Here is a 27,260-nt window from a genome sequence, read left to right as displayed (position 1 = left end):
GATAGCTTGATACATGTCTCTTTCCTAATAACACCCTTTGTTTCCTGCCAGAGATATAAGATTTGAACCATTTTGCAGCATTTCCTGTTATACTATAATATTCTAGTTTACTTAAAAGGATATTGTGATTTACACAGTCAAATGCCTTTGACAGATCACAAAATATACCAGTTGCCTGCAATTTTTTGTCTAATGAATTAAGCACATTTTCACTGTAAGTGTAGATAGCCTTCTCAATATCAGAACCTTTTAGAAATCCAAACTGTGACTTTGACAGTATGTTATTTGAGATAAGATGGTTATAAAGACGACTGTACATTACTTTTTTGAAAATTTTTGAGAATGCTGGCAACTAGAACAGCGTGGGGTTGGGGTGGGGGTGGGGGTGGGGGGGTGGGGGTGGGGGTGGGGAGGGGTAGTGACTATGACACATGAAGTACCCTTCAGCATAGATGATAAGATGGCTTGCAGAGTATAAATGTTCATGTGCAAAAATAATCAATTTCTGAAAATATAGTGTAATTGGATTTATACAAAATCAACTCATCAAGGGGTGGCACAAGAACACACACAAAGTTAGTGCTGTAATACCTTTTGTATGTGTGTTCTCCTGCCGCCAATTAGTGAGTAGATTTTTTATCTATCTATTACAGAGTATATATGTAGATGCAGATGTAGATGTAGATGATTGAGTCACTGCATAGGTCACAAATTGATAATACATATAGACAAGATGGTGACTCAAACTTTCAAAGTAGCATACAACTGGAGAATTTATATACTACCTGAATACAACTTTAAATGTTCTGAACTGTGAAAATTGATTCGCCTTGGGTAAAAGAGCCCTCTAAGACAGCACAATCGAACTGACTGGTTTGATATATCCAAAGAGCCAGAAAATTATCAGAGAAATTTATAAATTAATGATGCTCTTAAGGTGTAACACGCCAGCAATACTTTCATCTTCAGCATAATTTTTAATATTTAGACCATTATAGATATATCCCTGGCAATACTGTTTCTAAAACATTTACTAATTATAAACTTTCATAAGACAATTCTGAGATTTTCAACCTTGCATATAGCTAAGTTAGGTGTAACATTTCCAATTTCTATCAATTCAAATGAGTCATGTGCAAGTTCATCTTGGATAATTTTGGTAGCCCACCAAACAGAAGCTGCCTAAATTTTGGTATGTCTCTTCTGGCATCATGTGATTTCTATATCGTCCTCTAGATTTTTTGTACGCCCTTTCATCTTTCACAACTATTTTCTGTTTACCACACTTTTCCTTTCATCTCTGTCATTATTCATTTACCTCTTTCCCTTCTCCTCTTGTTAAATACCTTTTTTCCGTCTGCTCTTCTTGGCTCATTTCCCACTAGGGTAATCACCAAGAAATTTTACAAGTTTGCATAAATACTGTTCTTATGTCACTACACTAATCATCTAATCTGGTTATTTACATGCCGAAATACTGAATTCAATGTATTTTTTCTTTTTTTGTCAGTGTCACTCCTGCATTTGTAATGTGTTTATCTTAGGTTATGAGGTTTACGCAACTAAGTAGCAATAAACAAAGTTTTGTGAATGTGCTTTTTGTTTCTAAGGAAACTTTTTTCTGGTTGTTACAATTTAAATTACAAGCATTGTGAAAATAAATGCACCAATGAAGAACTTATGAAACAGCTAAAACATCTCACAGCAGTGCATGTGAATAGTGCTTCTGTTAAGTGTTTCTATGCTGCACACAGTGCTATACGTGACTGGTTGGCTTTCCTTAATTTTGTGCATTGTTCCATCTAGAAACTTCCTTTATTGTTGGATATCCATCATTAACTTACTGGAAAGCCATGTGAGGGAAATTATTTAGCACTAGCTGTTACCCACGAAATTATTTAGCACTAGCTATTTCGTGCAGCTGCTCTCTCATATCCCTAGCTTTGTTACAATGAGAGGCAGTGAGTAAGAAAGCTACTGTACGTGCAATAACATCAGCTGCCCTCACGACTCTCCTCTCTCCCGAGCTATCCCAAAGCACAATGTCTCAACATGCACAACATCACTGCCAAGCAGAGCATACAGAAGGGCATGGGCAGGAGTGCGCTTCTATGCATAAAGCTACATTATGTAAGAAATACTGTGGAAGTATGGATTAAACACATTGAAGACTGTAAGCATTGTATTCATGACTATCACATCATGTAGCACATATCAACCAATAAAACCATTTTCACAAATGTGTTGTTGTCGTCTTCAGTCCAGAGACTGGTTTGATGCAGTTCTCCATGCTACTCTATCCTGTGCAAGCTTCATCTCCCAGTACCTAGTGCAACCGACATCCTTCTGAATCTGCTTAGTGTATTCATCTTTTGGTCTCCCTCTATGATTTTTACCCTCCATGCTGCACTCCGTTACTAAATTGGTGATCCCTTGATGCCTCAGAATATGTTCTACCAACTGATTCCTTCTTCTAGGCAAGTTGTGCCACAAATTTCTCTTCTCCTCAACTCTATTCAGTACCTCCTGATTAGATATGTGATCTACCCATCTAATCTTCAGCATTCTTCCGTAGCACCACATTTCAAAAGCTTCTATTCTTTTCTTGTCTAAACTACACTACTGGCCATTAAAATTGCTACACCACGAAGATGACATGCTACAGACGCGAAATTTAACCGACAGGAAGAAGATGCTGTGATATGCAAATGATTAGCTTTGCAGAGCATTCACACAAGGTTGGCACTGGTGGCGACATCTACAACAGGATGACATGAGGAAAGTTTTCAACCGATTTCTCATACACAAACAGCAGTTGACCAGCGTTGCCTGGTGAAACATTGTGATGCCTCATGTAAGGAGGAGAAATATGTACCATCACGTTTCCAACTTTGATAGAAGTCAGATTGTGGCCTATCGCGATTGCTGTTTATCGTATCGCGACATTGCTGCTCGCATTGGTCAAGATCCAATGACTATTGGCAGAATATGGAATCGGTGGGTTCAGGAGGGTAATACGGAACGCCGTGCTGGATCCCAACGGCCTCTTATCACTAGCAGTCGAGATGACAGGCATCTTGCCCACAGGGCTGTAACGGATCGTGCAGTCACGTCTCGATTCCTGAGTCAACAGATGGGGACGTTTGCAAGACAACAACCATCTGCACCAACAGTTTGACGACGTTTGCAGCAGCATGGAGTATCAGCTCGTAGACCATGGCTGTGGTTACCCTTGACACTGCATCACAGACAGAAGCGCCTGCGATGGTGTACTCAACGACTAACCTGGGTGGACGAATAGCAAAACATTTTTTCTGATGAATCCAGGTTATGTTTACAGCATCATGATAGTCACATCCGTGTTTGGCGACATCACGGTGAACGCACAATGGAAGCATGTATTCGTCATCGCCATACTGGCGTTATCACACGACGTGACGGTATGGGGTGCCATTGGCTACACGTCTCTGTCACCTTGTGTTCGCATTGACGGCACTTTGAACAGTGGATGTTACATTTCAGATGTGTTATGACCCGTGACTCAACCCTTCATTCGATCCCTGCGAAACCCAATGTTTCAGCAGGATAATGCACGACTGCATTTTGCAGGTCCTGTACGGGCCTTTCTGGATACGGAAGATGTTCGATGTAGATGTAGACTGCTGCCCGGGCCAGCACATTCTCCAGATCTCTCACCAATTGAAAACGTCTGGTCAATGGTGGCCGAGCAACTGGCTCATCACAATACGCCAGTCACTACTCTTGATGAACAGTGGTATCGTGTTGAATCTGCATGGGCAGCTGTACCTGTACACGCCATCCAAGCTCTGTTTGACTCGATGCCCAGGCATATGAAGGCTGTTGTTATGGCCAGATGTGGTGGTTCTGGGTACTGATTTCTCAGGATCTATGCACCCAAATTGCGTGAAAATGTTATCACATGTCAGTTCTAGTATAATATATTTGTCCAATGAATACCCGCTTATCTGCATTTCTTCTTGGTGTAGCAATTTTATTGGGCAGTAGTGTATTTATCGTCCATGTTTCATTTCCATATGTGGCTACACTCCGTACAAATACTTTCAGAAGTGACTTCCTGACACTTAAATGTATACTCGATGTTAACAAATTTCTCTTCCTCAGAAACGCTTTCCTTACCATTGCCAGTCTATACTTTATATACTCTCTACTTCGACCATCATCAGTTATTTTGCTCCCCAAATAGCAAAACTCCTTTACTACTTTAAGTGTCTCATTTCCTAATCTAGTACCCTTAGCATCACCCGATTTAATTGGACTACACTCCATTATCCTCGTTTTGCTTTTGTTGATGTTCATATCTTCTATCCTCCTTTCAAGACACTGTCCATTCCATTCAACTGCTCTTCGAGGTCCTTTGCTGTCTCTGACAGAATTAGAATGTCATCGGCGAACCTCAAAGTTTTTATTTCTTCTCCATGGATTTTAATTCCTAATCCAAATTTTTCTTTTGTTTCCTTTACTTCTTGCTCAATATACAGATCGAATAACATTGTGGATAGGCTACAGCCCTCTCTCACTCCCTTCCCAACCACTGCTTCCCTTTAATGCCCCTCTACTCTTGTAACTGCCATCTGGTTTCTATACAAACTGTAAATAGCCTTTTGCTCCCTGTATTTTACCACTGCCACCTTCAGAATTTGAAAGAGAGTATTCCAGTCAACATTGTCAAAAGCTTTATCTCAGTCTACAAATGCTAGAAAAGTAGGTTTGCCTTTCCTTAATCTATCTTAAGGTAAGTCATAGGGTCCACATTGCCTCATGCGTTCCAACATTTCTACAGAACTTCCCCAAGGTCAGCTTCTACCAGTTTTTCCATTCGTCTGTAAAGAATTCGTGTTAGTATTTTGCAGCCGTGACTTATTAAACTCATAGTTCGGTTATTTTCACATCTGTCAACACCTGCTTTCTTTAGGATTGGAATTATTACATTCTTCTTGAAGACTGAGGGTATTTCCTCTGTCTCATACATCTTGCTCACCAGATGGTAGAGTTTCGTCAGGGCTGGCTCTCCCATGGGTACCAGCAGTTCTAATGGAATGTTATCTAATCCCATGGCCTTGTTTCGACTTAGGTCTTTCATTGCTCTGTCAAACTCTTCATGCAGTATCGTATCTCCCATTTCATCTTCATCTACATCCTCTTCCATTTCCATAATATTCTCCTCAAGGACATTGTCCTTGTATAGACCCTCTATATACTCCTTCTACCTTTCTGCTTTCCCTTCTATGCTTAGAACTGGGTTTCCATCTGAGCTCTTGATATTCATACAAGTGGTTCTCTTTTCTCCAAAGGTCTCTCTAATTTTCCTGTAGGCAGTATCTATCTTACCCATAGTGATATACGCCTCTATAATCTTACATTTGTCCTCTAGCCAACCCTGCTTAGCCATTTTGCACTTCCTGTTTGAGACGTTTGCATTCTTTTCTGCCTGCTTCATTTACTGCATTTTTGTCTTTTCTCCTTTCATCAATTAAATTCAATGTCTCTTCTGTTACCCAAGGATTCCTATTAGCTCTCATCTTTTTACCTACTTGATCGTCTGCTGCCTTCACTATTTCATCACTCAAAGCTACCCATTCTTTTTCTACTCTATTTCTTTCCCCGTTCTTGTCAAGTGTTTCCCAATGCTCTCCCTTAAACTCTCTACAACCTGTGGTTCTTTCTGTTTATCCAGGTCCCATCTCCTTAAATTCCAACCTTTTTGCAGTATCTTCAATTTTAATCTACATTTCAGAACCAATAGATTGTGGTCAGAATCCACATCTGCCCCTGGAAACGTCTTACAATTTAAAACCTGGTTTCTAAATCTCTGTCTTACCATTATATAATCTATCTGATACCTTTTAGTATCTCCAGGATTCTTCCAGGTATACAACCTTCTTTTATGATTCTTGAACCAAGTGTTAGCTATGATTAAGTTATGCTCTGTGCAAAATTATACCAGGCGGCTTCCTCTTTCATTTCTTAGCCCCGATCCGTATTCACCTACTACATTTCCTTCTCTCCCTTTTCCTACTATCGAATTCCAGTCACCCATGACTATTAAATTTTCGTCTCCCTTCACTATCTGAATAATTTCTTTTATCTCATTGTACATTTCTCAATCTCTTCGTCATCTGTGGAGCTAGTTGGTATATAAACTTGTACTACTATGGTAGGCGTGGGCGTGATATCTATCTTGGCTACAATAATGCGTTCACTATGCTGTTTGTAGTAGCTTACCCGCACTCATATTTTTTTATTCATTATTAAACCTACTCCTGCATTACCCCTATTCGATTTTGTATTTATAACCCTGTATTCACCTGACCACAAGTCTTGTTCCTCCTGTCACCGAACTTCAGTAATTCCCACTATATGTGCCCCTGCCCGATTAAGGGATCTGACATTCCATGTTCCAATCCGTAGAACACCAGTTTTCTTTCTCCTGATAACGACGTCCTCCTGAGTAGTCCCCACCTGGAGATCCGAATGGGGGACTGTTTTACCTCTGGAATATTTTACCCAAGAGGACGCCATCACCATTTAACCATACAGTAAAGCTGCATTCCCTTGGGAAAAGTTACAGTTGTAGTTTCCCCTTGCTTTCAGAAGTATGATAAAGGGCAAAAGTCAAAGAGTAAATATTGTTTCCCACTCGTGTGATATTCTTCAAGTTGATGAGTATTTTGAACTACACAATTTAAAAAGTAGCCCGTGTTCTTCCTCAGGGTTCAAGCTGTCCCCATACTGAATTTCATCAAAATTGGCACAGCAGGTTAGTTCTGAAAACATAACTGATAGTTACTTCCGCATTTATAATATTAGTATGGATAATTTTCACTTATGATATTTTTTTCTGAGATCCAACTCTGATGAACTAAAGCCTACACAACGCCCCAATCTATGCTCAACTTACCTGTAAACGCCATAAAATATCATCCAGTAGTTTAGAGAAAAGTTTTCAGGCAGACAGACAGACAGACAGACATGACAGTTTTACAGATTTATTATTAGTATAGACAAGCTAAGATGTGAGAATTAAGTATCAAAAAAACTATTCATGACCCATGTGAGTAATCAGTATAATTTTATTACAGATGAGAAAACAATTTCTTAAAGCATATGTAAAACAAATTAGCCAGATACCTGAAATATTACAAAGATTTCCTCTTTGTTGCGGCGAGCCTCCTTGTCCCCTGAAAGTATGAGCCTCGTAAGCTCCAATAGGCCATGACCACGCACAGGTATTAAGGGATCATAAGTCTCCACAACAGCTTTGAGATATGCAGCTTTGCCATCTTTTGGTTTTCCGCCTTTATCTTTCTCCCCAGCATTGTTCGTCTTTTTCTCTCCGTTCTTCTGGCCATCCTTGTTACTGAAGGCTAGCATACGATCAGCTGCCTTCTTACCCTCTGCCAGAGCAGCTTTCTTCTTGTTCTTGTTGGTGGTAGGTGGCGGTTGCTGCTGCTCATCAGCTTGCTTCTCTGTTTTAGCGGGGACATCCTCAATCGGTTCAACTGTGCTTTCAGTAATAACACCATGTGTCACAACCTTGTTGTAGATCTGACTGGCCAGGTGGCGTAGTTCCTCATTTGCAACCTGCAAAAATATAAACCAGAATCACATTAGTTCTTCATACAGTAAATCTTTACTATCTGTTTTTCATATTAAAACTTTCTCCAGGGTAAAAAAGAAGAGGTACATACAAAACATTTATCAGGATAGGATAATGCATTAGGTACCTGCTCCATATTACACTAGTGAATGCACTTGCAGGATGTGAGAAATGATGTAAAAAGACCTACAAAGATATTCCATATGTTACATATGGACAGATTTCTACTATACAATGTCAAAGTTTTTATAAAATAGACACTTCAATAGTTCAAGATATTTAGTGTGGTTTTTAAGCTTACTATTAAAGCTAAGCTTTCATCTTTCTTTATGTATTATTCTAGAAAACATGTTTCCACCTCTAGCCATATGAGGGTACAAAAGGTGCCCAGAACTTAAACATGATTGCTTTGGTGGTCTACATGTTACAATGTGGGAGCCATAATGTTGCATTGGTTTACTGACCTCCAAATCTTTGAACATGATACACTCACCAGTCAAAATTATTGTGAAACTAATCCTTCCTCATGGGTGTCTTTACAGGAATGCATTCAGCCCTGGCTTCATTTTTATGGATGACAATGTGCGAACATATCAAACTGCATAGGTGGAGCAACTCTTGTAATGAGAGGGCATGGAATAAATAGAATGGCCTGCCCCCTCCTCCAACTTAAATCTCATCTAGCGCATGTGGCATGTGTTGGAGAGACATATTGCAGCATGTCCACATGCACCAACAACAATCCATCATTTGTCACCTGCACTGATGGAGGAATGTAGCACACTGCCACAAAAACTACTTGCTAACCTCGGGGCCAGCATGGGAGCACATTGCAGAGCATTCATTGCCTTCTCCGCTGCTCACACATCCTATTAAGAACCATGTCTCGCCTTATGTAATGCCCAGAGGACCATAATGAATCATGGTAACTTCAGGATAATTAATGTTTGTGAGTAAAAGAGTCATTTTTCTTCAGCTCATCATGTATTTCTTTCAATTAAGTTCTTAACTATCCTGTAGCAGTTCCTTTTAAGTATGGTCCAACTTTCATCCACCTGTGTGACTTGTACTTGATATTGAACTTCATTGAAAGTTATTTTCATTCTTAATGTTTGCACACCAATGTATGTTTCAAGGTTGTTTGGAGACACATTTTGTGCCTGTGTTGAGAATCATACCATCATTGTTCAGTGCACAGGTGGTTGTGTCTTGGAGTTAATATGAACACCAGTGGGTAGGATGGTGGCAGGACAAGGGACAAGAGGGATGGTGTCAGAGAAGGCAGTGGGCTAAGGAGTTGGGGGGGGGGGGAGTGCAGATGGGGGGGGGGGGGGGGTGAGACAAGGAGGTAGAGGAAGTGATGCAAGGGGGGATGGCAGATATGGGTGTGGAGGAAGCAGAGAAGAGAGACAGAAGGGGTGGTGGGGTAGTGAGGGGGAGAGGGAGGGAGGGAAGGGAGGGAGGGGAGGGAGGGGAGGGGAGGGGAGGGGAGGGAAGGGAAGGGGAGGGAAGGGGAGGGAAGGGGAGGGAAGGGGAGGGAAGGGGAGGGGAGGGGAGGGGAGGGAAGGGAAGGGAGGGAAGGGAAGGGAAGGGAAGGAAGGGAGGGGAGGGAGGGAGGGAGGGAGGGAGGGAGGGGAGGGGAGGGAGGGAGGGGAGGGAGGGAGGGAGAGAAGGGAGTGAGGGAGGAAGGGAGGGAAGGGAGGGAGGGAGGAAGGGAGGGAAGGGAGGGAGGGAGGAAGGGAGGAAGGGGAGGGGAGGGAGGGAACGGAGGGAGGGGAGGGAGGGAGGGGAGGGAGGGAGGGGAGGGAGGGAGGGAGGGAGGGAGGGAAGGAAGGGGAGGGAGGGTACCACTCTGATCCAAACCTCCCCACAAACCCTTCATGGCTGCCTGACCATGCCTTGCTAACTTACACTACCTTGTACATCTCCAAAAACTACCTCCAGCCTCTTTGAAACACACTGCTTCGTAACACCAATCCCATAACACTGTTGTCAAAATTCTTGCCAGAACTCTGATCCCTGTAGAATTCCCAGTATTTTCTAAAGGCCTTACTTTTTGCACAAAACCTGTGTTTACCCATGCTGGATTCATAAACAACCTTCTTTCCTTTACTTGTTTGTTGCAGTGGAAATATTTCTTTGGCACACACCCCATATACATAACCTCTGTTAAAACAGTCTGAACTTCCCTGAACTGTAATCCTCCCCTCCTTACACCCTCATTCCCAGCAATCTTTCAGGAATTCCTCACTTTTAACATGTTCTCACCTCCCTTTCCTAAATTCCTCCCCAGTGAGACCAACATCATTCCTGCAGAACACACAACTATCCGTAACTCGAAAACCAGTCCAGACATTATTGCCCTTACTGCTACAAAGGCTCCATCATAGTGGTCATGAATTGTAGAGACTATGTGGATGAGGTTCTCCACCAACTTTCTGATATCTCTGCACACAAACCTTATGACCATGATCCATTCCCAGAAGTCCAACATGAACTCCAGTAATTCCATAAGGCATCAGGTGCACCCCAAAACCTGAGTTCCTTTTTTTTACACCAGGAGCCCCCAAGTTCTCCTACCTTTACTTACCCCCCAAACTCCAATGATCCAACCCTACAGGTATCCCTAATGGCAGTCACATTGTGTCAGGGTATAATGCTCCTACAGAACAAACCTCTGACTCTGTTGTGCAGCACCTCCAAACTACTGTCCCTAGCCTCAAATCCTACATTCAAGAGACTGCTCATGCCTTTCACTGCCTACCCACAGTTACTGTCCCATTAACCACCATACTCCTTGTTGGTCACTGTGGACCTGACATCCTCATACGCCAACAACCCCCTATCTTCTCCAACATTGTCCTGATACCAAACCAACCACCTCTCTCCTAATCAACCACATCCTGAATCACAATTATTTCACTTACAAAGCCAAAATCTATAAATGAAACCATGGTACTGTTATAGGTACTCGCATGTCACCTTCCTATGCCAACTTATTTATGGTTCATCAGGAGAAATCCTTCCTATACAGTCAACTTATAAAACCCCTTACCAGGTTCAGATTCACTGATTACATTTTCATGATCTGGTCTCATGAGAAGGGCAACCTTTTTCTTTCCTCAATAACCTCAACATATGCTCCCAAATCCACTTCATCTGGTTCTCATCTCAACCCATCACCTTCCCATATGTTGATCACCACCTCTCAATGGCTTCATAAATACACCTGTTCATATCAAGCACACCAAACACCAACACAGGGTCTCCACTCTGACAGTGGTCACATGTTCCACATCAAAACATGTCTTCCTTACAGCCTCATCACTCATGGGCACTGCATCTGCAGTTGAAAACAGGAGTTGTCTAAATATAGTGACATGATTATCGGCGTCTGTATTGACAGACAATATCCTATCCAGCCCATTCATAAACAAACCCCCTGTGCAACCCCATCCTCTGATGCCAATAAACCTGTTATACAGGCACCAGGCAGCACTCTTCTGATCACCCGGTATCACCCTGGCCCTGAAAATCTCAACCAAATCCTTCATCTGGGCTTCGACTACCTATCTTTGTGCTTTGAGATAAGGGATATCCTATGCAACATATTACCCACACCCCCAAAGTGGAGTTCCACCACACACTCAACCTACAGAATATCTTTGTCCATTTCTATTCCAACCCTGTTCTGCACCATTCCCTCGCACTCGGCCCAAATGCAAGATCTGTCCCACACATCCACGCACCAGCACTACTGCAGTTCAGACACAGAAATCTGCAGCACAATAAAAGGCAGGGCTACATGTGAAAGCTGCCCTGTTGTGCATCAGTTATGCTGCAATTACTGTGTAGCACTGTTTGTGGGCATGTTAGGTAACCAACTGTCAACTCCCATGAATGGCCACAGCCAAACTATGGCAAACAGCAAACTTGACCATACAGTTGCTTTGCTATGCAGGCCATTTGGATACTTCTCTCTGGCACAATTTTTTTTTATTAATTATGCGAGTATGGAATTCTCTCTTTAACACATCCTGCCTGCATTCCGCTCTAGTAATCCTCCTGGCCTAAACATCTGCTAACCTGTTTCCTACTACTTCAACTCAACGTTTTCCTACTCTCATCGCCCACACCATTCCTTCCCAGTCCAGATCGTGTAATGCCTTCTCTCATCTAACCAACCCCCTCTCCCCCCATGTGGGCATTCCCTCCCTCCCACCCACGACATTATCTTTCCTGTTTCCATTTGCCCTGAATGAGAACTCATCAAAAGTGGTTATAGTGCTGCAGTACAGGAATAAATAGCATGAGCACTTCCATAAGAAAACTTTTGAAAACAAAGATGTGGAATAAGAAAAGAAGGTGTCAGTCAGTACAGTGACTAATCTCCCAAATCCTTCCAGAAATAGAGGCAAAGTTTACAAATATTTTTAACTGGTGACATATATGAAATTAACTGTCTGACGCATGGTATTCTGAGGGATAAAACTATTATGAAGAAACCTGATTACGGTGAGTGAAAGAAACTGACAGCTCAGAGCAGGGAAGCTGATGAGACATTATTAATTTCTGGAATCACTCAAAAGGATGATTTTACTATCATTACACAGACAAAAGCAAATATAAATCTGAGGCAGAAAGACAAATCCCTTCTCAGCAATACTTCTCACATACACTATGTGATCAAAAGTATCCCTACACCCCCAAAAACACACACTTTTCATATTGGGTGAATTAGGTATGCCATATCAGTGACCTGAGTAGTCATTAGACATTGAGAGAGAGCAGAAGGAATGCTCCACGGAACTCACGGTCTTTGAATGTGGTCAGGTGATTGGATGTTACTTGTGCCGAGATTTCCACACTCCTAAACATCCCTAGGTCCACTGTTTCCAATGTGATAGTCAAGTGAAAATGTGAATGGACATGTACAGCACAAAAGCGTACAGGACGAGCTCATCTGTTGACTGACAGACCGCTGACAGTTGAAGAGGGCCGTAATGTGCAATAAGCAGACATCTATCCAGACCATCACACAGGGATTCCAAATTGCATCAGGATCCTCTGCAAGTACTATGACAGTTAGGCAGAACATGAGAAAACCTGGATTCATAGTCGAGCGGCTGCTCATAAGCCACACATCACACTGGTATATGCCAAATGACACCTCACTTGGTGTAAGGAGCATAAGCATTGGACAATTGAACAGTGGAAAAACATTGTGTGGAGTGACAAATCACGATACACAATGTGGCAATCCAATGGCAGGGTGTGGGTATGGCGATTGCCCGGTGATCATCATCTGCCAGCATGTGCAGTGACAACAGTAAAATTCGGAGGTAGTCATGTTATGGTGTGGTCTTGTTTTTCATGGAGGGGATTTGCACCCTTGTTGTTTTGTATGGCACTATCACAACACAGGCCTACACTGATGTTTTAAGCATCTTCTTGATTCCCACTGTTGAAGAGCATTTGGGGGATGCTGACTGCATCTTTCAACACAATCAAGTACCTGTCCATAATGCAAGGCCTGTGGCGGAGTGGTTACATGACAATAACATCCCCGTAATGGACTGTCCTGCACAGAGTCCTGACCTGAATCCTACAGAACATCTTTGGGATGTTTTGGAACACCGACTTCGTGGCAGGCCTCATCGATACCTCTCCTCAGTGCAGCACTCCGTGAAGACCGGGCTACCATTCCACAAGAAACCTTCCAGCATCTGATGGAATGTATGCCTATGAGAGCGGAAGCTGTCATCAAGGCAAAGGGTGGGCCAACACAGTACTGAATTTCAGCATTACCGATGGAGGGCGCTACGAACTTTTAAGTCTTTTTCAGCCAGATGTCTGGATACTTTTGATCACATTGTGTATTCACATGCTTCTAAATTGGAAGTTTTACTTTTCTGTTTTTTATGATTTTAGTTAGTGTTCAAACAAAACCCACTAATCATTACAGTAGCTGTACCCACCGTGTCACAGATCATTTTCAGTGGTTCCACAATGCTCTCAAAAAGAGCACCTTCAAGTGGAGTGTTGGCTGAACTGTTGACAGCCACACTCAAGATCATGAGAACAATGAACAGGTGTTCATCCAGGCTGTCATCACAGTCTGAAGAAACGGTACTAGCAGCGTCACCATTCTCAACCGTTGTCCGCTCTGCTAGCTGGCGTGCATCTTTTTCCAATATAAAGAAAATATACCGCACCAAGTAATTTGGATCGCTAAAAATTTTCTGCTTCACGTAGTCACTCTCTGACAGTGCAGTGAGCAACTGTGCTGCTATAATAGTTCTTTCACTGTCACATTCTGTTGGAACCTTGATGCGGCATGTGGCAGGGTTCGGGAAAGATGTTGCACCTCCTGTGATATAAAGTGAGAATTAATATTTCCATTGTACTCACATTACTTAAATGGGTTTTATCTTAAAAATGTAAATAAACCACTACTACATTTTCATTCACTGGTTTCTTTATCATGCCTTTGATGTCAACTTGACCACACACACGAACAAGTTTTCTTCATTTATGAAGTTAATGCATGTGGATGCTCTGTAATGTAACAAACTTTGTTGTTTGCAAGAAACTACTCGTGAAAATGAAATTAATGTTTTGAAATTTTTACAATTCTTTGCATCAATGTTCAAACTACAAATTAAATTTGGAGAACACTCCAGCTTTCCTGAGAAATCCAAAGTGCATTGAAAGAGAAGTTCACTGCAAAATGATTTGCCTGATCTATCTTTTTCCATATTTACTTTCACTGAAGAGAAGTTCTGTAATTGTGCCTACTCATTGATTACAACTATTACAAAATACAGCTAAATCAGCTTATATTTCACTCCACTAAATCAGCTTATATTTCACTCCACTAAATCAGCCTCCAAGTGTGTCATATTATGGTCAAGGCAATGACAGCAAGAATTCAAGTAAGAGCTCTCATGCCCAAAACAATTTGGCTCAGAATTATCAAATTCAAAAACGTGTTACTTTAGGGCTACTATACAATAAACTTTAGATTCCAAATATGAAGACTAATATAACCTTACCTGTATACTAGCATAAACCTCTTTTCACAAAACACACTAAATAACAAGAGTATTACTGTGAAATTCAAACATAAAGAGAACAAACCATCATCTTGTGCATTGTCCAGAGGCTCAAAGAAGACATGAAGCAAGGCAAGGAACAAGTTAGTTGTTATCTCTCCTGTCTTGTCAGCATTGTTAAGGAGCTCAAAGACACAATCAGCTGTGTTCTCAAATGCCTCTCGGCCAGATGGTGGTGAGGGAACACGCATCTTGCCTCCTTTTGCACTAACAATACCATCCCTTTCGCGCACTTCCACGCCACCACCAGAAGCAAAACAGAACTCATACAGTGGATTCATTTGTAGCAGTCCATCACTCCCACTTTCGTCACCAAAGATGAATGATCTGAACACATCCCCGAACACCTCAGATCTGAAGTTGCACAAGATTCTTGACAGCAAGTCTTCCACCTGGTAAAGTAAGAAAAACATAACCAGATCAGCATACACTTATTAGACATACTGTAGTAGCTATTACTGAAAACTTTTTAATTACATCTTTCTAGAGATTTGGAGCAGTTTTCTTGTTTTGTTCCATAAAATTTTTCAATTTTTTAAACTTCCTATGTGCAGAACACTATTATCCTAAAAATCTTTAAGTGTTGGTGGATGCTGAATTTAAATTTAAAATCATTTCCCATATTTAATGACAGTATTATAAAAAGGATAGATTGCTACTCACCGTATAGTGTAGATGTAGAGTCACAAACAGGCCCAACAAAAGGGCGCACACACACACACACACACACACACACACACACACACAGATATATATTCACACAAACACAATTTGCACACACGACCACTGTCTCTGGCCTCTGATGCCAGACTGCGAACAACTGTGAATGATGGGAGAAGCAATCTGGTTGGTGATGGAAAGGAGGAGGCTGGGGTGGGGAGGGGGAGGGGTGGGAGGAAAGGGGTGGAGGATGGCAAAGTGCTACTTGTGGGAGCGTATAGACACATTATGGAGAGAGGGCAGGGTAGTCTGTAGATTAGGAGGGGGGGTGGGGAGGGGTGGGAGAAGAGAGTGGAAAAAGAGAAGAGTAAAAAGACAGTGGGTGCTTTGGTGGAATAAGAGGCTAGTGCTGGAATGGGTACAGAGAAGGATGAGCGGGGGAAAGACAGTGACTAATGATGGTTGAGGACCACGAGGTTATGGGAACATAGGATATATTTGCAGGGAGAGTTCCCACCTGTGCGATTCAGAAAAGCTGGTGTTGGTAGGAAGGATCCAGGTGGCACAGGCTGTGAAGCAGTCAGCGACATGAAGAACGTTTTTTTGGGCAGTGTGCTCAGCAACCGGGTGGTGGTGTTTCTTGGTCTCAATTTTTCGATGGCCATTCATGTGGACAGACAGCTTGTTGGCTGTCATGCCAATGTAGAATGCAGCAAAGTGGTTGGTTGGTTGGTTTGTGGGATGAAAGGGACCAGACTGCGATGGTCATCGGTCCCTTTTTCCAAAAGAAAATTAAAACCGCCCAAAGAGAATAAAAAACAAACAGCAGGAAAGACGTCAGACGACACAGGACGAAAAAGACTCCAACAGAGGTCAGACAAAACAAAGTAAAACACACAGAGTGTGACGGTGGTTGGCCGACCATAGAGAAAAAAAGAGGAAAAGCCAACCACCAAGAACACATTAAAAACTCAGTTTAAAATCAGAGGCTAAAAGCCAGAATCAACGCTAAAAAACACTCAGATTAAACTATAAAAACCCCCTGCCCGAATAAAACGCAAAACTAAGTCCACCATGGCGGAGTCATCTAGTAAAAGGGCAGGGAGCGTATCAGGCAGCGCAAACGTCTGCCTGAGCACAGTTAAAAGCGGACAAGTTAATAAAATGTGCACCACCGTCAAAACCGCCCCACAGCGACAGAGAGGCGGGTCCTCACGACGCAATAAATAATTGTGAGACAGTCGGGTGTGGCCAATGCGGAGCCGACAAAGAACAACTGAATCTCTGCGAGTGGCTCGCATGGATGACTGCCACACACGCGTCGTCGCCTTGAGAGAACGGAGTTTGTTTGACGTGGGCAGATTGCGCCATTCAGTATCCCAAAGCGAGAGAACTACGCGGCGGAAGACTGCCCGCAAATCAGTCTCCGGGAGGCCAATGTCCAGGGTGGGTTCAGTGGTGGCCTGTTTGGCCAGGCGGTCAACATTCTCATTGCCCGGGATACCGACGTGACCGGGGGTCCACACGAAGACCACAGAGCGGCCGCAACGCGCAAGAGTATGCAGGGACTCCTGGATAGCCATCACCAGACGGGAACGAGGAAAACACTGGTCGAGAGCTCGTAAACTGCTCAGGGAATCGCTACAGATAACGAAGGACTCACCTGAGCAGGAGCGGATATACTCTAGGGCTCGAAAGATGGCGACCAGCTCCGCAGTGTAAACGCTGCAGCCAGCCGGCAAGGAACGTTGTTCGGAATGGTCCCCTAGAGTGAGCGCATAACCGACTCGACCAGCAACCATCGAGCCGTCGGTGTAAACAATGCCAGAGCCCTGATACGTGGCCAGGATGGAATGAAAGCGGCGGCGGAAGGCCTCTGGAGGTACTGAATCCTTCGGGCACTCTGCCAAGTCGAGCCGAAGGCAAGGGCGACGAACACACCATGGGGGTGTATGCAAAGTAGCCCGGAAAGGAGGTGGAACAGTGAAAACCTGAAGCCCAGAGAGAAGCTCTTTGACGCGGACCGCTATTGTACAACCAGAGCGGGGCCGACGTTCTGGCAGACGGACGACCGATCTTGGGAACAGGAGACGATAGTTAGGATGCCCGGGCGAGCTTAGAACATGGGCAGCATAAGCGGCCAGCAAACGTTGGCGTCGGAACCGCAGTGGAGGTACACCTGCCTCAACTAGTACGCTGTCCACAGGGCTGGTGCGGAAAGCACCAGTGGCAAGGCGTATCCCGCTGTGGAGAATTGGGTCCAACACCCTTAACGCAGATGGGGATGCTGAGCCATAAGCCAGGCACCCATAATCCAGGCGGGACTGGATTAACGCCTGGTAGAGCCGTAACAGGGTAGAGCGGTCGGCGCCCCAGCGGGTGTGGCTCAAACAGCGCAGAGCATTGAGATGCCGCCAACACGCCTGTTTGAGCTGCCGGATATGAGGCAGCCAAGTCAACCGGGCATCGAAAACCACCCCCAAAAACCTGTGGGTCTCCACCACAGCAAGCAGTTCGTCGGCTAGATAAAGCCGCGGCTCAGGATGGACTGTTCGGCGCCGGCAGAAATGCATAACGCGGGTCTTGGCTGCCGAAAACTGAAACCCATGCGCTACAGCCCAAGACTGCGCCTTACGGATAGCGCCCTGTAGCTGACGTTCAACAGCTGCAATGCCAGTAGAGCTGTAGTAAAGGCAGAAGTCGTCAGCATACAGGGAAGCGGAGACAGAAGTTCCCACAGCCGCAGCAAGCCCGTTAATGGCTATTAAAAACAGACAGACACTTAAAACAGAACCCTGTGGCACACCGTTCTCCTGGACGTGGGTGGAACTATACGAGGCCGCGACTTGCACGCGGAAGGTACGACACGACAGAAAATTGCGGATAAAAATCGGCAGAGGACCCCGAAGACCCCATCCATGAAGCGTAGAAAGGATGTGATGACGCCATGTCGTATCGTACGCCTTCCGCATGTCGAAAAAGACAGCGACCAGGTGCTGACGGCGGGCAAAGGCAGTACGGATGGCCGACTCCAGGCTCACCAGATTGTCGGTGGCGGAGCGGCCTTTACGGAACCCACCCTGAGACGGAGCCAGAAGACCCCGAGACTCCAGTACCCAATTCAAGCGCCGGCTCACCATCCGTTCAAGCAACTTGCAAAGAACGTTGGGGAGGCTAATGGGACGGTAGCTGTCCACCTCCAGAGGGTTCTTTCCAGGCTTCAAAACGGGGAGGACAATGCCTTCCCGCCATTGCGACGGAAACTCCCCCTCGACCCAAAGACGGTTGTAAAGATCGAGAAGGCGCCGCTGGCAGTCCACTGAAAGGTGTTTCAGCATCTGACAGTGGATGCCATCTGGCCCAGGAGCGGTATCAGGGCAAGCAGCGAGGGCACTGCGAAATTCCCACTCACTAAATGGAGCATTGTAAGATTCTAGGTGGTTGGTGCGAAACGAAAGGCTCCGACGTTCCATCCGTTCTTTAATGGAGCGGAAGGCCTGTGGGTAATTCGCAGAAGCGGAACTCATAGCAAAATGCTCTGCTAATCGATTTGCAATGACGTCGGAGTCAGTACAAACTGCTCCATTCAGTGAGAGCGCAGGGACGCTGACAGGTGGCCGATAGCCGTAGACGCGTCGAATCTTGGCCCAGACCTGCGATGTAGTGACATGGAGGCCAATGGTGGACACATACCGCTCCCAGCACTCCTTCTTGCTTTGGCGGAGAAGGAGGCGGGCCCGCAGAAGCAGCCGTTTGAAGGCGATAAGGTGGTCTATGGAGGGATGTCGCTTGTGACGCTGGAGCGCCCGCCGGCGATTTTTAATCGCTTCAGCGATCGCAGGCGACCACCAAGGCACAGCCTTCCGCCGAGGGGACCCAGAAGAACGGGGAATGGCAGATTCGGCGGCAGTAACGATGCCGGTGGTGACCGATTGAACCACCGCATCAATGTCATCAGTAGGGAGAGGCCCAAAAGCGGCAGTGGAGGAGAACAAGTCCCAGTCAGCCTTATTCATAGCCCATCTGCTAGGGCGCCCAGAAGAGTGGCGCTGTGGTAGTGACAAAAAGATCGGAAAGTGGTCACTACCACACAGGTCGTCATGCACACTCCATTGGACAGACGGTAAGAGGCTATGGCTACAGAGTGAAAGGTCAATGGCGGAGTAGGTGCCATGCGCCACACTGAAGTGTGTGAAGGCACCATCATTTAACAGCGAGAGATCGAGCTGCGACAATAAACGCTCAACGATGGCGCCTCGACCTGTTGCCACTGACCCACCCCACAGAGGGTTATGGGCGTTGAAGTCGCCCAATAGCAAGAAAGGTGGCGGCAATTGGGCGACCAGTGCAGCCAGGACATGCTGCGAGACATCACCATCCGGTGGAATGTAAAGGCTGCAGACGGTAACAGCCTGTGGCGTCCACACGCGTACAGCGACAGCCTCTAAAGGCGTCTGGAGAGGGACAGACTCGCTGTGCAGAGTGTGAAGGACATATATGCAGACGCCACCAGACACCCTTTCATAAGCTGCTCGGTTCTTATAGTAACCCCGATAGCCATGGAGGGCGGGGGTTCGCATTGCTGGAAACCAAGTTTCCTGGAGAGCAATGCAGAAGAAAGGGTGAAGGCTGATAAGTTGGCGGAGCTCAGCTAGATGGTGGAAGAAACCGCTGCAGTTCCACTGGAGGATGGTGTTGTCCATGGCTGGGAAAGGCGTGACGGGACTGGGAAGGCAGATTACGCGGCCGGATCACCTGCTGCCTCCGACTGAGCACCCGCGCTAGTGCCATTCATGGCGTCTGAGGGACCGCCGAGATCGAGGTCCTCAGCGGACGCCAGAATCTCCACCTCATCTTCGGACGCAGAGGGAGAAGGTTGCGGTGTGACAGGTGCCACCGCAATTTCAGGATTCTTGGGAGCCTTTTTCTTTGACTGCTTTGCTCGCTGTGCCTTTGGTGGTTCTGGCTGGGAGGGCGTCACTGGGTCAGTCTCAGGGACTGAAGACGACCGCGACGCCCTACAACCAGCGACCGGTGGTTTTTTGGCAGACTGGCGAGTGTCCGCTTTGGCACTGGGCAAAGCCTGGGATGGGAGGGCCCCAAGGGACCCCTTCCGGGCGAGAGGAGCCGAAGAAGGCCCACGCTTCTCCGGCTGTGAAGGGGGAACAGATGTCCCCGGTGGTTGGGGTGGTGTTGCTCCTGAAGTAGATGGAGCAGGAGCAACAGGGAGTGAAGTGCCCCCCACAACCAAGGGGGCCGGTGATGGCTGACAGAGCTGAGTTCGAACTGTCGGGGACGACACTGAAGAAGGTCGAACAGGTGTTGCAGCAGCAGCATAGGTGGACGGCATGGGCACAGGATGTAGCCTTTCAAACTTCCGCCGTGCCTCGGTGTAGGTCAGGCGGTCCAGGGTCTTATATTCCATTATCTTCCTTTCCTTCTGGAAGATCCGACAGTCCGGCGAGCAGGGGGAATGGTGTTCTCCGCAGTTAACACAGATAGGAGGCGGGGCACATGGAGTATTGGGATGAGATGGGCGTCCGCAATCTCGACATGTGAGGCTGGAAGTGCAGCGGGAAGACATATGGCCGAACTTCCAGCACTTGAAGCACCGCATCGGGGGAGGGATATAGGGCTTGACGTCGCATCGGTAGACCATCACCTTGACCTTTTCCGGTAACGTATCACCCTCGAAGGCCAAGATGAAGGCACCGGTAGCAACCTGATTGTCCCTCGGACCCCGATGAACGCGCCGGACAAAATGAACACCTCGTCGTTCGAGGTTGGCGCGCAGCTCGTCATCAGACTGCAAAAGGAGGTCCCTATGGAAAATAACACCCTGGACCATATTTAAACTCTTATGCGGTGTGATCGTAACAGCAACATCCCCCAACTTGTCACAAGCAAGCAACCGCCGTGACTGGGCAGAGGATGCCGTTTGTATCAGGACCGATCCAGAGCGCATTTTTGACAAACCCTCCACCTCCCCAAACTTGTCCTCTAAATGCTCGACGAAGAACTGAGGCTTTGTGGAGAGAAAAGACTCCCCATCAGCTCTCGTACAAACTAAGAATCGGGGCGAATATTTGCTACTGCCATCCTGAGATTTACGTTCCTCCCACGGCGTGGCCAGAGAGGGGAACGTTTTCGGATTGTACTTTTCAGCATTAAATTGAGCCCGAGAACGCTTAGAGACTGCTGGCGGCTGGCCGCCAGCGAGAGATGATGTACCACGCTTCATTGCGGGTCATCCGCCCTGATGCCACCTACTCCGACCAAGGGCCCTCCCCACGGGCGCCACCCAGCCGCAGCAATAGCCACCTGGCAGGATGGCCATTGCCGGGAGTCCCGATGCCCCAAGGAGATGGGCATCTACTCCTTGGCATACGTGGGGAGTTAACGGCGCAGGCATCAGTAGAGCGATCCCTGTGTTGTCAGGGGGCTACAACCAAGAGGGTACATGGCGGCCCCACCACAACGGACTGGCTACCGTGCTGGATCTTAGGTGCAAAATGTCCAACGTCGTCGTCGCAGTTAAAAGAAACACTGCTGAGTGCAGCGTGGTAATCGCCCAAGAGATCAAAAACGAGCGGGACATCATTGCAACGACGAGATAGCCGGCTAAAGGTCTAATTGCACGACGGATACAGTGCACCATGTAAGGCGCCCTTCCCCAATTGGCTCGCTCTTCGGAATAATTTAGAAAGATGGAGGTCAAACCCGAGAGGGGACCATCACATAAGGCCGAAACACGTGAGACTCCTTTTAGTCGCCTCTTACGACAGGCAGGAATACCGCGGGCCTATTCTAACCCCCGAACCCGCAGGGGGACAGCAAAGTGGTTGTAGTGGTGTGATATACATGACTTCTTTTACAGGTATAGGTCATACTTGTGACAGGACTGGAGTAGGAGGTGGTGGTGGTGGTGGTGGTGGTGGTGGGAGGATGTATGGTACTGGTCTTGCATCTAGGTCTACTACAGAGAAATTATGTGGCAAAGGGTTGGGAGGAGAGATGGATGAGGATATTGTGCAGGTGTAGTGGGCAGTAGAACCTCACTCTGGGAGGGGTAGGAAGGTTAGTGGGTAGGATAATCTACATTTCAGGTCACAATGAGAGGCAGCCAAAACCCTGTTGGAGAATCTGATTCACTTTCTCCAGTCCTGGGTGGTACTGAACCATGAGAGGAGTGCTTCTTTGTTATCGCACAGTGGGTATGTGGGAGGTGGTAAGTGACTGGAGAGACAAGGCTTGGGAGGGCTGTCTCTGGACAAGGTTGGGAGGGTAATTTTGGTCTGTGAAGGCCTCAGTGAGATCCTTGGTATATTTCGAGCGGGACTATGCATCACTACAGATGAGATGACTTCGAGTGGTTAGGCTGTGTGGAAGGGACTTCTTTGTATGGAATGGGTGGCAACTGTCAAAGTGGATGCGTTGTTATTGGCTGTAGGTTTGATGTATGAAGGTAAGTCAAAGTAGTTATAAAATTTTATTGTAATCAAATAGGAAACTTACAAAAACATAATTTTTGACATAGTCTCCTTGCATTTCAATGCACTTGATCCATCATTGTACAAGCTCCCTGATGTCCTCATAAAAGAAGGTTCTCGGTTGAGTTGCGAGCCAGGAATGCACCGCTTCTTTCACTGCTCTGTCTGAGGCCAATCAATGGCCCCTTAATACCTGTTTGAGTGGACCAAACAAGTGATAGTCAGAAGGGGGCAAGATTGGGACTATATGGAGGATGATCCAGTACTTCAAATTTGAGTTTCTGGACCATTTCAGCAGTGTGGGCGGCAGTATGCGGACGGGCATTGTTGTGCAACATCACAACACCGTTTGACAGCAATCCTCGGCATTAGCTTCGAAATGCAGGCTTTAGCCTGGCAGTAAGCATCTCATTGTAATGTACACTGTTTATTGTTGTTCCCCTTTCCCCATAATGTTCCAGTACTGGACCTTGTGCATCCCAAAAAACCGTAAGCATCAGTTTTCCTGTGGACTGTTGGGTCTTTAACTTTTTCTTGCACTGCGAACTTTAATGTTTCCATTCCATACTCTGCCATTTACTCTACGGCTCATAATGATTGATCCATGTTTCGTCACAAGTAATGATCCTGTCTAAGAAGTTATCCCTTTCATTACCATAGCGATCCAAATGGTTTTTGCAGATGTCCTAGCGCATTTGTTTATGCAACTGTTATAGTTGTTTTGGGATCCATCTTGCACAAACTCTATGAAACCCAAGTCTGTTGTGGATACCGTGACTAATTTGCAGACGATGTGCCACTTTGTCAATAGTTAATCGTCTAAGAGAATCATTTCACGTGAATGCTCAATGGTTTCTTCATTTGTGGCGGTAAACAGTCATCTGGCTCCTTCATTGTGCGTAACACTTGTGCAAGTGACCATTTCAGAATTTTTCAATCCATTTGTAGACACTCCATTGTGGCATAACACTGTTCCCGTACTGTACCGAAAGTCTTTGGTGAATTTAGGCCCAATATACCTTCCAACGACAAAAAACGGATCACTGAAAGCTGCCTTTCTTTGGTGCAAATAAGACAGTGGAGCAGCTATGATTAACAGCACGGCAGAGATAACGAAATTAACCTAGCAGCTTGAAAATTGCAAAGATATAACAGCAAATAAACAAAGCATGCATCATGCATCATCAACATGAAACGACAGTACTACCAAATTAAACAAAAATATAACTAAATTGTTGATAATAATTGACTTACCCTCATAGACGGAGGTACTGGTGTAGCTTGACATAGGATGGTACCAAGTGTGCGCTTATTGCTGTACCACAAATTTGTTTGTAGGTGCTCCCTTCAAAGGTGAGGTAACTGTGGGTGAGGTTGGTAATGGCGACCAGGAAGCAGGTTTTAGGTTTGGAATCCATCAGGTGTTGGAGAAAGGTAGTGTTCAATAGTGCCAAGGTCATGGGCATCTGGGATGTTAGTATTAAGGGATGGTCGGTTGGCTGAATTGGGGGAGAGTACTAAACAATGAGGTCATCAGTCCCATCAGATTAGGGAAGGATGGGGAAGGAAGTTGGCCAAGCCCTTTCAAAGGAACCATCCATGCATTTGCCTGAAGTGATTTGGGGAAAACATGGAAACCTAAATCAGGATGGCTGGAAGCGGGGTTGAACCGTTGTCCTCCCAAATGCGAGTCCAGAGTGCTAACCACTGCGCTACCTCACTCAGTAATATAAAGGGAAGTGGCAGCAATTATGATGAGAAGGGCACTGTGTGGTACAGGAATAGGATGTGCACACTGTGTGGTACAGGAATAGGATGTGCACACTGTGTGGTACAGGAATAGGATGTGCAGAGAGCCAGTGGAGGAGGATAGGATGCATGTAATAGGCTGAAGGTCTACAAGAGCAGAGAGAGAGAGAGAGAGAGAGAGAGAGAGAGAGAGAGACTCTGGGGAGATGTGCTATGTGCTGGGATGGGTTTAAGGATTTGAGGAGAGACTGGAAATCCTGTTGCATTTCTGGAATGGAATCACTGTGGCAGAGTTGTAGGTGGATGACTGACAGCTGTTGGAGTCCTTCCACTAAGTAATCCTTGCAGCTGAAAATCACATTGGTGGAGCCTTTGTCAACTGGTAGGATAATAATGCCAGGATCAGATTTTAGGTGGTGGATTGATGTTTTCTCTGTGGATGTAAGGTTAGCTTGTATATTGAGGGATTTGAGGAATGACGACGAGGCAAGGTTCTACGTGTAGAGTTGGTGGATGATTGTAGTCCAAGACAGGAGCAGGAGGCGAAGAGGTTGGGGGGTTTCTTGAGGTGGTGGTGTGCACGGTGCTCTAGTTCCTGGAGGGCTAGAGCTTCCTTGCAAGAGATGGGATACAGGAGTTTGGGATTGCACTGCAGGAGAATTTTACGGATGGGGTGTGACTGAGCAGGTGAGGTCAGCGTGAGCGAACTGGAATCAGAGAAGAGAAAGAGTGGAAGGGATGGGGTCCCTTCCCATCTATCCTCTTCCCTGTTCCCACTCCAGCACTACACAGCCTTCTATTCCACTGACACACCCACAGTATTTTTACTTCTCTCCTCTTCCACTCCGTTCTCCCACCCCTCTCTGCTCTCTGTCTAATCTGCTGACTGAGCCTAGTTGCCCTACACTCTCTCCACCATGTCCCTATACGCCCCCACAAGCAGCACTCTGCTGTCCCCCAGCCCTATCTTCCTATCCCTCCCCCTCCCCACCCCAGCCTCCACCTTTCCATCACCAACCAGATTGCTTCTCCCATCATGTACAGTTGCTCGCAGTCTGGTCTTGACAGCCAGAGACTGTGTGTGTGTGTGTGTGTGTGTGTGTGTGTGTGTGTGTGTGCGCACGCTGTCTGCTTCATAGACCTTTTGTCTGAAAACTTACTTGTTTAGCAGTCTTTCTGTTGTGCCTGTCTGCAACTGAACATCTCCACTATATTGTAAGCAGCAATCTATCCTTTTCATAATACTGTCATTATTCCATACTGGATTTTCCACTGTTTGATTTCTCACATTCAACAATTTATGTATTTAAGTTATGCACAATTCCAACAATATCTGTTATTCACTTCATGTTATGAAATATTACAAAATATGAAGGAAAACATGCATGACAAAAAACTAGTCAAATCACTGGCAATAGCATGTTGGAATCTTGTGCCCCAATGTATATCCTGATTGGAAAGATGCAAATATCTTCTAACTTAGCAACGTATAATTTATAACTAATCACCTTTTATCTTTCTCAGTTTCAACAGCAAAATATACCTCAACCATTCAATACATTTTATTTAAGTATTTGTAAACAAGCATTATAATTTTGTGTATTATGAAAAAATGCATATGCTCTTCTGCAAATTGTGAGCAATGTCAAGAACATAGCACAGTTAGTAATGAAGACTGTCTAAGAGTAGGCTGCGCATGGGGATATCTTTGGAAAGAACCAATTTGCTGTGGAAGCAAGATAGTTGTTGCTTTTCTGAAATGACTCATCAGCTCTCTCACACTTCCACTGCTGACTGCTTTCAAAGATGTTGCATATACAGTCTACAACCTGGTAGTGCCTATGTTACTATCTGTGCTATGTCCTCATATGGTGGGCTCTTCCCTCACAGGGTTTGCAATACCTGCCCTTAATTTTTCCACCTCCCCAACACAGCCCTCATTCCACCCTGAAAGGAAGCCAATAGTTCCAAAAGCTATAATAGTTTTGGGTAATATTATGTGCGTGTATTGGCATACGAAAAATTTCACTATTTAAAGTAAATAGTGGCCAACAATTGTCTCTCATAATATTTTGTCATCTCCCAACATCTCTGGTCTGGTGCTTCCACAGACAGAACACTGTACGCACACAAAATGTAGAACAACTGCTGAGTATTTCAGTACCAAACTTTGGAGTAATAATAGTACTGTCTAAACTTAATTCTTGATCTTATCCCTAAATTACATCATTGTTATTTTGCCAAGAGTCCTCTAATGCTATCTGAGTGTTGTTAACGAATTTTCTTACTTTTGAAGAAAATTATATCATCATTTAATGTAACTTAGAAACACTTCTGGTTGATCTTAGAGAAAAAAATGTGACAATCACAAAAAGAACATTAATAATTTTGTTCTATCATAAGAACAGTGGTCTTTGCTTGATTAGTAATCGATTCAGTATTTACACTATGTGATCAGAAGTATCCAAACATCCCCAAAAATATATGTTTTTCATATTAGGTGCATTGTGGTACCACCTACTGCCAGGTGCTGCATATCAGCAAACTCAGTAGTCATTAGACATCATTGTGATAGAGAGCATGGGGTGCTCCGCGGAACTCACGGAC

At 45.3% G+C, this 27,260-nt stretch overlaps 1 protein-coding gene across 2 annotated transcripts in view; it reads right to left on the bottom strand.

Moving 5' to 3' along the window:
• Positions 1-27,260, bottom strand: part of LOC126235887 (transport and Golgi organization protein 6 homolog) — a 107,869-nt gene that overhangs the window by 18,049 nt on the left and 62,560 nt on the right. For both annotated transcript variants that reach the window (XM_049944815.1, XM_049944816.1), the window contains exons 9-11: positions 14,780-15,146; positions 13,618-14,009; positions 7,171-7,623 (exon numbers count right to left, since the gene is read on the bottom strand). In XM_049944815.1, coding sequence (XP_049800772.1) covers positions 7,171-7,623; positions 13,618-14,009; positions 14,780-15,146 — 1,212 coding nt within the window. The remainder of the gene's footprint in view (positions 1-7,170; positions 7,624-13,617; positions 14,010-14,779; positions 15,147-27,260) is intronic.

Source organism: Schistocerca nitens, chromosome 2 (assembly GCF_023898315.1).
Source record: "Schistocerca nitens isolate TAMUIC-IGC-003100 chromosome 2, iqSchNite1.1, whole genome shotgun sequence".
Lineage (NCBI taxonomy): Eukaryota > Metazoa > Arthropoda > Insecta > Orthoptera > Acrididae > Schistocerca > Schistocerca nitens.
Note: the sequence above shows the minus strand (reverse complement) of the source record. Positions and strands in the feature narration are given on the sequence as shown.